General features: G+C 35.5%; 1 protein-coding gene across 1 annotated transcript; it reads right to left on the minus strand.

The window, feature by feature from the left end:
• Nucleotides 1–11,144: 11,144 nt before the first annotated feature.
• LOC139431630 (uncharacterized) lies at nt 11,145–11,603 on the minus strand. Its single transcript, XM_071199629.1, has one exon. It carries the CDS (start codon nt 11,601–11,603, stop codon nt 11,145–11,147), a length of 459 nt encoding a protein of 152 aa, XP_071055730.1.
• Between the last annotated feature and the right edge of the window lie 850 nt (nt 11,604–12,453).

Raw genomic sequence — 12,453 nt, forward strand, 5'->3', positions numbered from 1 at the left:
GTATCTCTACCGCCTGGTGCGAAATTTATTTATTCCGAACTTACACTCCAAACTGTTCACTTGAAGTTTATACACCGCTTATTGAAAAGATGGAACAGCTAAATCGTTTAGGACAGTGTGAATTTTTACCTAAGAAAAAAGTGAGTGATTTACATTTACATACACCGTATCCAATTGTAGCAGCTAAACGTATTCCAAGCCGAGCTTGGCCTACGGCAATTGTTGAACTGGAAGCTGGATTTATTGTATTTCTACCTAAACGTATTGCTGAAGTGATTTCCGATGCTGAAATTGTTGAACTACGTGAAATCTGTTTGGTATATCTTGGAGAACTTGAACTTAACAAGACATGTACTGTGCAAAAGATTGAATTTATAAAGAAGAAGAAGAAGAATATTGGTTCAAATGATGAAATTCCATCGGCATCTATTTCTTAAATGTAGTCATTTCAATTTAATCACAGATTATATTATATATTGGTTTTTTTATATATTATGCTAATATAATTTATTGTTAATTTGAAATGTTTAATTTTTCAGCTCAAGTTACGCTAATTTACAGTTCAATTCTCAATCATAGCTAGCGTCATTATATTTAAATTTTTCTGTTTAATTTTATAAAAAATTCCTAAATCTAGTACTTACAGCACTCAATCATAGGTGGCGCCATTGTATTTAAATTTTTCTATTTAATTTTCTAAAAATCCCTAGATCTCTAGTTACTTTTAATACCAACCTAATTTTTTTCCCCAAAACTTTAGTTGGTATCCCCCCCCTATACCTAATACATTGAGGCGTGACGTCACCGCAGGATTGGCAGGATTAACTTCCGGTCTAGAACCGGATATTCTTACGCTACTTTTATAGGTTCAATTAAACGTCTTAAAAAATCGTACTTATTTTGGTATAACGAATTGGAGCATAAGTATAAGTTTAGGAAGCGGAAGCCATTACGTGCAAGTAAAAGCGATAACATAGCATTTGTTTTTCCGACACCAGAGGGTCCTACAATTAAACCTCGCTTACATTTTCCACCAAATAAATTACTGTGTCTTGTAAAATGTTCTTCGGTGGTACCTTTACTAAAATTTAGTATTGGCAGTGTTAGCGGTTGCGGTAAACACTTTAGTTTCTTATCGATCATGATTCTCGCACTAAATGAATTATGACATTAACAGGATAAGACTGAATAAAAATTTAGCAAATGTAACTTTATATAGAGACATAAAATATATTGATTTATATAAAAATAATATCAATGTAACTTAATAATTAACTTAAAAATTAACTTAAAAATTAACATAAAAATTAACTTAATAAAAAGAGGAGAAGGAGTAGTTACCACTCCTCCTCTTCTGGATGTAATTGGTTCGTTTCTTCGTAAGGCGGTGGTGCTGCTGGTGCCGGAGTCGTTGCCGGAGTCGTTGCCAGAGTCGTTGCCGGAGTCGGTGAACTAACGGCTGTGGTGCAGTGGTTAATATGCATGTTGTGCACATGCACTTCGCCCCTCACCACAGCCGATTCTGACACACTCTGCACCTAAAAAGATAAAATTAATGACTTGGAAAAAAGGATTATAAATATAACGTACCAATTTAAACAGTGCCTCTACTTTCACCTCCAACGAGGCAACTTTCCGCTCCACATTACATAATCTGATCATGTGATTATAACTCATGTTGTTGGAAGTCATCTTTAAGCTAGGAAGGGAAGTTTACGCTATTAGTAGTGAAACTAGATAAAATAGATTCAGCCTTTTTAATTTCACAGGTTAATGATGCTATGGTGATGTCGAGCGATATTGTTAAACGGTTGTTACAGCTCGACGCCAGCCCTTCTCTAAACTGTGAAAGTTCTCTCAAAGAGGTCTGCAATTGAAGAACCTTTGCATGAAGGTCTTTATAAAAATTTTGATACAAACTATTAATTTCTACTGCTGTACACATTGCGTTTGAAAAAAGGCTGGCAGACACATCGGAAATATCTGAAGTAGCAGGAATATTAGCAGGAATATTGTCAACCCTTAAGATGTGTACTTTCGGGCTTAACGAAGGAATTTCGGTGTTAGGGATATTTGAGTTAGTAACGGGAGCCAATGAAGCTTTAGAAGAAGAAAAAGGAGCCTTAATAGCTTTAAGATACTTCCGGTTTACGGTACTACAGTGTTGTGATACCGCCATTAAAGCAAGAGAGTCGTCGGATTTATCGGACACGTTCTCGGTAACCACTTTCGACTGTGTCATTTCAACCTTCGACGGGGTCGCTGGTTCAACTGACACATACTTGCGTTGGCTACGTCGCGACCGAGCACGTGCCTCCCTTCTTTCTTGTCTTTCCTCTCTATACTTTTCTGACGGTACCCACACACCAGCAGCCTTCTTCCAATGTTCACGGCTCCCCGAATTCCGACGAAGTGAAAGGCGTTTCACATTTTTATCGTCGACATTCGCGGAACCTGCAACGTTCAGAAGCGACGGATCTTGCTGCGCATTAGATTCCACGTTAGGATCCATTGGCTGCTCATTAGGCTGCACGTTTGGATCCAGCGCCTTCTCAACAGTCGATATGTTCAACAGGTTCATGTCAAAACTGTTTAACAGGAATGGCTCCTGGCTGCTGGCGAAACCGGGAGCAGTTAAATCAATTTGACTAAAACCGTCTTGAGACATCTTGATAAAAAAAAGATTCATACATTAATTTATTTTATTTTAATAAAAAATCATGTATACTTACATCGCTTGATGAAAAGAACGTTAAAATCTAATTGCAGTGGGTACTGAATGATAGGATGTGAATGATAAAAAATTATCGTAGATATTAGGATACAAACGTTCGAATAATAAAGTTATGCTTACCAACAAAAAATAAGATTTAAAATAGAAGGAGCTATAGGAATGAAAAAAACAGATTAGCAACAATATATGCAAAGGAAAAGAAGGCTATACTTACCAGAAAAAAGTCGCCGAGATAACGAAGTTATCAAAACTGATCGAACTGATCAAACAAAAAATGGAAGTGATCAGAATTTTAGATTACAACTCCGAATCCCCACTCCCATCCCTACTCTTCCATCTCCACTTTTGGGAGGAGCCTGAGGAGGAGCGTGGGAGGAGCTTCAATAAACAATCCTTTTCCTTTTTCTTTTTTTCTTCTTTTTTTTCCTCTTTTTTTCTTCTTTTTTTCCTTTTTTTCTCTTCTTTCCTTCTTCTTCTCTTCCTTTTTCTTGATTTTTCTTTTCAATTTACAACAATTTTTACAACCCAACAGTACCCCACCCAACAGTACCCATCTCAACGTATACAAATGCTTTTTTCTTTCAAATTAAAACAATTTTTTATACTTTTTACAATCTTTTATTATTATTATTATAATTTACAATCTATAACTGACAATGTTTATATATTAAACCTTACATAAAGAACAATCCTTTCTTGCCGATGGTGGACCATCAATATGCGTTTCCCAATGAGGCAAATTATAATGTTCAAAACAGGGCAGCTTGCTTTGTAATCGCTCATCGTTTCTATACTTCAACGGTAATTTAAACCAAACCGCCGCCAAATCTAATGGCTTTACTTTATTGATATAATAATCGATTGGTAAATGACATAATTCGTAGTTTTTAATATTCGCAAAAGATAAATCAGATTCGTATCTTTCCATAATATCCCACACTTTATTAATTATAAAAGTTGAAAGTCCTAATCTGGTAACTAACCGCCAAAGACGTTCCATCTTGAACTGCTCTACCGCTACTACTTGTCTGCCTTTCTCAATTCGTTTACATATAGTTATAGATTTCTGAATACGTATGAAAATAAATAAAAAACATTCGACAAGGAGCACATACTTGGTCTCTTTTTATGATAGGGACACATCGGCGCACCAACCTCTAATTTGCATTCATTTTCCGGCAATTCTTTTACCGGTATTGTTAAAATTCTTTTGTTGAACGGCACAAATAACAAACGATCTCATCGAAACGAGACGCAATAATCGTACGGAAAACGTTCTCCGTTCAAGAAAACGGTTACGTTCGTTAAGTTTATATTATCAAATAATGCCATGTTTCCCTTAAATATTCCCTTTCGATTTGTTTGAAATCCGATTGTTATAAACCTAGGCGTTTCCAATTGTGGAGCAGTTTTGACGGCCCAAGATTGCTTCGTAGTTTGAGGTAATTGAGGGTACTCGTGTATTTCCCACGATCGAAAAGGAACGTGAATGTCTACGTTTCATTCCGATAGTTTTGTTAATGCCAACTGTTCGCGTAATCCAACCGCCACGTGAGGAAATCTCCATATAATTTTATTAATGATCAATTTCAATTTTTCGTCGTTCGGAGCAGCTGCCGGTTGAAAGATGACGTCAGTATCATCGTGTCCGCGAATTAGCACAAGTTCCTGTCGAACTTTCATCATGATCTTTCTGAAATCTTCTGCGAATCCTAACAACGACCGAAATTTCCATTTTTGTCTAAAGCCTTTGAAACACCCGCTACGTCATCTTTCCAAGGTTTTATGTGCCAACCGGCGTTCTCTAATTTCACCACCTCGTTCTGTGTAGATGAGAAATAACCCTTCATGCATGAGCTTATACCGACGTTCCACACACCATTAACATGTACTCCGTTAATAAGATATCGAATAACGCTAAACATAAATGCAACGGGATTGTTAACCAATTGCCCCGTTGCGCTGGCATCTTTTGTTATACTTCCATCCGCGGCTAACTTACGAACGCTACCCTCGACGTATAGATAACTCTCGCTCGGTAAAGTATAATTATCTATTTCCGGAATTGAAATTCTAATTTCGTCATTGTTATCGAACGTGGTCGATCCAAACGGTTGATGCGAATGGAATTCATAACTTACGATAGAGTGATCTGTTTTTATCTTATCGGTTACTTTTAAAATGTCCATTACTTTAACACTTCGTATCCTAACTGAACTAAATACCTTCGATTGACTGGTGATAATCGATGAATGGATCGTCAGTAGTATAGAAACGCCGATTCTAGATAAGAGGTTGCTCCACATGACGTCATCAACCCAATGTAAAAGGATAAGGAAGGGTACCAACCTATGGCTGTGGAGAAAACAAATATAGGTTGGTATTGGAAAAGGAACTAGATCTGGTTACTTTTAAAAAAAGAGCAGATCATCTGGCAGCTCGTAAGACGTTTTCCATTAACAATAAATATGGTAAAAGGAGTAAATCCAACTCAACTTCGAATAAATTTTTTCTTTGGTTTAAACTCACAAAGACTGAAAAAAAAAGAAAAAAAAACACAGAGACGACTATGAGAAATTGCGCGCGGTTTACGTTTGACGGATAAATCCAACTCAACTTCGAATAAATTTTTTCTTTGGTTTAAACTCACAGAGAGCGAAAAAAAGAAAAACACAGAGACGACTACGAGACATTGCGCGCGGTTTACGTTTGACACGTTCGGTTTCTAAAGTAAAACTGATTATGAGTTACGCGATACAATGCTTTCCTCGCCGGGGCGGAAGTGTCAACTTACGACAATCGGCGCGGCGCATCACCAAGTAAAGTGCAATGCACCTCGCTGACGGGAGTGTTAAGTTACAATCGGCGCGGCGCGCTGCAATAATGCTGAACAATGGAATAATTGACCTAAATGAAATGCTATATATATAATTAATATTAAGAAAGTAAAAAAAAATAATACAAATTATAAAATTTTTTTAATGCGTTTTCATTAACAAAAATGATGTACGTAAAAAAAAATACATTTAAATAAAAGAAGGAAAAGGTTTAAATAATACAATTTAATTTTCCCAATTAACCCAATTTAAATATATTGAAACATTTTAAAATACAATCTTGAAAGTTTATACACAATTAAATATATACAAAATTTAACAATCGGTAAAATTAACAAATATAGTATTTGCATTACGATACACATGCCAATAGTTATAATTGTAATAACAATCGTTAATATATTCAAAATCATTAACATTAATATGGTCGTCAATAATTAATTTAGCTGATTCATTATCAGGAAAGTATCCATTAACTTTTAGGAAATTTTTAAATTTTCGATGATCTTCAAAGTCTTCATCACTACCAACATACAGAATATCACCCTTGCGATAAACCCTCCATATGTTATTTTCAAATTCACAAAACTGTACAAATTGCGAATCATTTATTTTATCACCATCGATGTCTCGTATGTCTACAAGTACCAAATCGAGCTGAGTAATTTCTTCTGGGAAATCGGTATTTAAACACTGCTTCAGTTTAAGCCGAAAGTCAGTCCAAGACATTATGACGACGATGTGAACACTTCGATTTTTAAAAGGTAACTGAGACACATATGATTTAAATTTACAATTAAACATAATTTATTAAAAGTCAACTAAATAACAGCAGAATTTAACTTACAACTAAAATGGATTTACATCAAAAATTTAAATAATAAAAAGGATTTCAATGGAGTAATGTTAACAAATACCTTAGTGGCCGAATTGAACTTACAACATAAAGGGAATAGAAAATCACATTTAAACGCGATTCGCAATTCAACCATCGAAATCCTTTTTTTACAATTATATAATCAAAAAATATAAACTATTTATGATAATGGAGTGTTGATACGATAGTGACCCCACGCTAATGTACTCACCCCATCATCATTAATATAACGTTTCGAATCACGTGATGAAAGAGCCAATTTATTTTGTAGCATGGTATATATGCTATGCTTTTGACTTCTGAACAAGTATTGTTTCATGTAAATATCTCTTTTTGACGTTAAACATTCCAAATAATGTTCAAAGATAATTTTGCGTTTAACCACAGCCTTCTTTACACCTTTAGCCTTTTTAGTGATACGGCCGAAACAGACCCTATTAGCGTACAATTTAGAACGTAAACCAATAAATTCTGACATGATTCTACCTGAATTTTCATCTTTCATCAACCCCAATACCGCTTTATTTTGTAGTGGAATGCTAAACTCATTATCCGGAAGATAATTTGACGTATCGAAGCGTTCTAAATTATCTTTTACGAATGCATACACATCATCTGTGGTAATGGACACAGTGAAGCTGTCGGTATCCATGTAGCACAATTGAATTTCAGAACCAAATTTAGGTTTCAAAAAATCATAATAAAATTGTTACATAAGTAATTTAGAAATTTCCAAAACTGCAAACCCTACATATAACGGTTTATCGTAAACCACATGCAGATGTTCCATTTGAATAGCCGAAAATGTTTCCGTAAAAATTTTTATATTCTTAAAATTTAATTTAGCAATTAGACTACGTGCCCCTAATTTTGGTCTACCCGTTCTCTTACGTATATCTTCCCAACTTGTCACTAACCTCACATCGACCCTTTTATCTACATTTTCCATAGTTTTACCGAAAACCGCATTGTTCATTAATTTAAAAAAATCCTTTTCAAAACTATTTTTGGCAGTTTGGCGTAAATGTGTGTTAACGTCGATGTAAGGTTTAAGCCAAGCTGATAGTTTAAAAGATAAAATACGATTACTTTTTCTAACTATAAGACCGTGAGCGACGGCATGCTTTAAATTTCTATAATGAATTACACAATTTTTCTTATTAAATAAATTTGGAATAAGTCTTTTATCGCTCACGCTTTTAGAGTTTGGCGGGCATATATTTTCGGCTAGAAATGGTAGGTCGTTATGCAAATCGTGCAATTCGCGCGGATATTCAATATCAACGTCCAATATATACCCGTAATCTGAGGTATCGGATACGTTTCTAAATTCGAAACTTCCAATTTGGGCCGCATCCAACCAAACAAACTCATTAACGGGCATATATTGAGACATTACCCATCCATAGAGGTTATTTGCATCCCAATACATCAAATAATTTTAAGGTAAATCGGTGTTGAAAGTACCATCGGTCATATATTTATTATTTCCCTTAGCGTGACGATGGCCGCAAAACGAAATGCCCCCGCGAATTCCCTTTTTAATGAAATGTACCTGATCTATATCTGTTAAAAGTTCGAGTTTGATCTGCGTGAACTTAAGCATAGCATCCTAAGATAAACCTGGCGCTGTATAATAATGGGCAGGGTCTAACCCATAAGTACTAAAACAAACTTCTCGAAACTTTTCAAAGATGTCTGCAAGTAAAAGTACATCGGTCTTTAGATATAGATCAGAATACTCACGTAAATTTTGACACCCGAATGTACGCCAAACGGTTTGCGCATGATTGTATTCATCTTCACTTATACCATCGAAGCTCAGCTTATTCATAAAAGCATCTTTAGAGGGTAATGATGTTTCACCCAATCTATCAATAGAATCAATATACTGATAAGGAAAAATACCCTTTCTTGTTAACAATTTAAACTGTTCGTGACGTATGAAAAATTTTTTAACGTGGATAAAGTCATCGTCCACAAGATTGCTGGCGAGCGAATCGAGAGAGGATGCCATGAACCTAAATGAATCTACAAAGCGCATTTTCATGTAGACGTTTTCAAAATCATCTTTGTGCTGTTTTTTAACGCGATCAACTAAAACGTTTTTACTAAAGCTAATGTATTTTTCCTTGTTGTTGGGTAAAACATCGATACCACCCTCCGAATCGATATCAGCTAATTCCTTTACGAATAAGTGTGAATCATAGCCGCTAAAATTGTGAAGAAATATCGGAATGAAATTAGGGAGTTTGAAATTAAGGTTACACGTTGAATGTGCGGCACCTCTAAATCTGCCGGTAATATGGCAATGGTCGTGAACCTTATTCTGATTACAACCATCAAACGGTGACTTACAAATATGGCATAACGAAGCTGAATTAAATTTCAATTCCTCTTCAGCGGTTAGAGGTAGCATTGGTTTAATACATTTTAAATATTCGTTGTAAATAAATATAAATTGAAACAAAAACTTTACCACAATCGAGGCCCATATACGTTTCGAATTTATAATATTTAACATCGGATGTTGAAACGATATAATAAGCAAAGCTAAACGGCATGTGTATATCTACCGCTTCGGTGAAAGATGTTGAAGTACTAGGTTCGCAAAACTCTACCGGCTTTAAAATCGATTCAAAATCCGCATATATAACAAAGGGGACGTTTTGAGTATATTTATAATTATTAAATTGTAAAATATTTTCAGGCGTATACGACCCTAGAAAGTTTGGCCTTGAGCGCACATTTTTCGATGGTAAAATGGTTTTAATATGATTACAATCATGCAGTTGATGATCGTTTAACAACTTTTGTGTGGAAAAGCGTCTTAAACAACCATCGCAAAGGTGTACAGAATGACCGTGGTTGTATACTTGTTTAGAAATCAAACGTGATAGATTTACAATTAAAACGTAATGTCCGTGTCCATTTTCATATAAATAAAGTAAATTTATATGGGTATCCCGTCGATTTTTTGTAAAATAAATTGGTCCTTCCACCACGTATTCTTTGGATGATTTAACTAGTTCATAAATATTTATACTTAAATTATTTAATTGTTCAATTTTAGGGATGTCTTTTAAATGCACGGGAAAGTTTATATCTTTTAAATTTAATACGGTTGAAAAGTGCGGGTACGATGATGTTAAGTTTCTATTACTTTCTACCGGTCGCAGATGAGATACGAGACTCCAAGCTAAGCAAGCGTTGTCATCGTAGTTTTTGATGTTAATGCACGCTTTCTTAGTAGCGATTGATTCTGGAAGCGGGATGTACGACGAGCCGGGTATTGGTTGGAATTTGTTTATGTTTAGAAGAAGGTATGAAATAGAAAAGAAGGCTCAACCGGACCCCCTCTCCTGAAACTCTTCAGCTTGTTGGTTAATACTTGCCACCATCTCATCATAAGTTTCATTAAAATCGGCGAATTGTGTAATTACTTCGAATTTGGTATTAAAATTCTTTTCGGACGCGGTAACGGTCTCATCTCCATTTTCATTAATTGTTGTTTTAATAAAAATGGATAAAAGCTCGAGTTGCACCTTCACCGAGCAGGTTCATGTAAGGTGTGATAATATTTCCGACAGTATTTCGAGTACGCGCTAGATATGTGGAGATATCATCATCATCATCACGACCTCCAGATATTTTATAAGACGCAACTCGATCTTTGTAACAAGTTGCAATCTTCTCAACACCTTTCTCAACCTGTATCGTATGATTCATCCTGAGATGTGACTCCAAAGCCATATGATTTGTGAAAGAAATTCCACACAAATCACATACCTTTGATCTATTATCACCGGATAGCGGTTGAGGAAGATGTTTAGAAGGTTGCAAAATTGACCTTACCGTCGGCGCCGATGATGTAGATGGTGGTACATCGATGGTGGGTTTCGCTTTCGCACAATTTGCCATTGCAGGAGGTGGCGCTTGACGTTGAGGACCAACTTCTAAACCATTATCACCCGATAGCGGTTGAGGAAGACGTTTAGAAGGTTGCAAAATTGACCTCACCGTCGATGATGTAGATGGTGGTACATCGATGGTGGATTTCGCTTTCGAATAATTTGCCATTGCTGGAGGTGGCGCTTGACGCTGAGGACCAACTTCTAAACCATGCACTAATTTTCAAAACTATCGAATCTCGAAAAAGATTTATCGCATAAAGAACACTCGTTCCTAACGTAATTAGTATGCGAATGTCGTGTGTGCCGATCGAGACTCCTTTTGGCGCTGAATGACTTTTGACACTTATCGCACGCGAACATCTTTAAAGAGATTTGAAATTGAGAGTTTCAAATATAAACTTTAACGAGAGCAACCGCTTATTAAAACTGTTGATGTTGCTAGTTCCACAGATGAATGTGAAGTAAAACGTTTCTAGAAATAATATGTATTAATATTACATAAAAATGCAAACTAAGCAGTTTTTATTAAATCACCGTGGTTCAGTAAAGTTCAATGCACCACGTCAGTGGAAGTGTTAAATTACATTGTGGTTTACAATAATGCTGAGCAATAGAATTATTGGTGTAAATGAAATACGGATAAATAGAAATTTAAAACTCTAATTAAGTATAAGGATGTGAAAAATTAAAAGTTTTTAAATAAATAATAGGATTTGTTAATATTTAAGTTAACAATAATGCGAAGTAAATATACGTTTTACTTAGAAAAGAAACATTTAAACCTAAACGATATTGTCTAACCACTTAACGAACACTTGATTCTTTCTTCTCTTTAACACTTTTTCGACAAGATACACATCAGGTTGTTTGGATCTTTGAAGTTCGAATTCATAAAAAGCTCCGTTAATAGGTTGTCCATTCATATCTTCTAATAAATAAGAAATTGGATTCGTAATTTGTGTTTTAACTATTTTAAATAACTCAGTGGTCCAGTTGGGTAAATATCCATTATCGAAGACATGCTTATGCTTGCTAATGCGAACTACATCTCCAATATTAAAGTTTCCCTTACCGGCAATTTTAATATGATTGTACACCGTATTGGGAAGTTTATTTTCTACAGATTTCGAATTTATTTGAGATGGTTTCATTTTCGTGGTTGAATGCTTTGAATTATAATATTGAGTTGTAATAGCATCCAATAAGTGTAACCATTTATGATTTCCGTAAAGACTAAACATTTTATACAACTTTTGTTTTATGATTCTAATTACGCGTTCAGCTATTGCAGCCTTCATTACGCTATACGTTGAATAATGATTAATTTTAAATTCCATCATCAACTTTTTGAAGTGTGTATTGTAAAATTCCTTTCCCTGATCTGTTTGTAGATTTTTAGGTACACGACCTTCAAAGAGAATTGAACGTAACGCGTGTATTACATCTGTAGAGGATTTATTTTTTAACGGACGCATCCAGAGATACTTTGAAAAACAATCGAAAACCACTAAGATGTATTCATGTCTAACATTGATTTTACCAAATTCTATCATTTCAATAAGATCAGCTTGCCATAAATCATCGATCCCCTTCAGTATAGTTCTTCGTCTAGGAAATAAACGTCTAGCGGGACGATGAAGTTCTTCAACTATAGTTTGTTTCGCTTTCGATACCTTGCTACCACTTTTTTTCTTGAACTCAACCCGGTCAGCCCAAATGTCAGGGGAAGCAGATTCCTGGTCCACAATTGGACACTAGCCGTAAACTCACCGCTGAGACCTGCCACGACCACGCTGGGTGCCAACCCGACGCCCTCCCGCAGTGGATGGTGAAGGTTAAATGATAGAAGTAAATGTGTTCCCTCTCCTTTATTAAGCCTTACAAATCTCATCAATGTAAACAAAAATTATAAAATTACGGTCGACACAAAAATGTGGTACGTACCATTAATGTTTCACAATTGACAAACGAAATCTTAACAAAATAGACGGTCCAATAAAGAGACAGTGGTTCGTAGTTTCTTCCTCACCTCCCCACACGTGGTCGTCACAAATTGGCCCCGCGTCGTAACCGGCTTCAGGGTTCACTTTT

The sequence above is a fragment of the Onthophagus taurus genome, chromosome 10 (assembly GCF_036711975.1).
Source record: "Onthophagus taurus isolate NC chromosome 10, IU_Otau_3.0, whole genome shotgun sequence".
NCBI lineage: Eukaryota > Metazoa > Arthropoda > Insecta > Coleoptera > Scarabaeidae > Onthophagus > Onthophagus taurus.

What these genes read in the sequence shown, in the direction of transcription:
- LOC139431630 (XM_071199629.1), bottom strand. Translation starts at nt 11,603, where the DNA reads ATGTTTAGTCTTTACGGAAATCATAAATGGTTACACTTATTGGATGCT.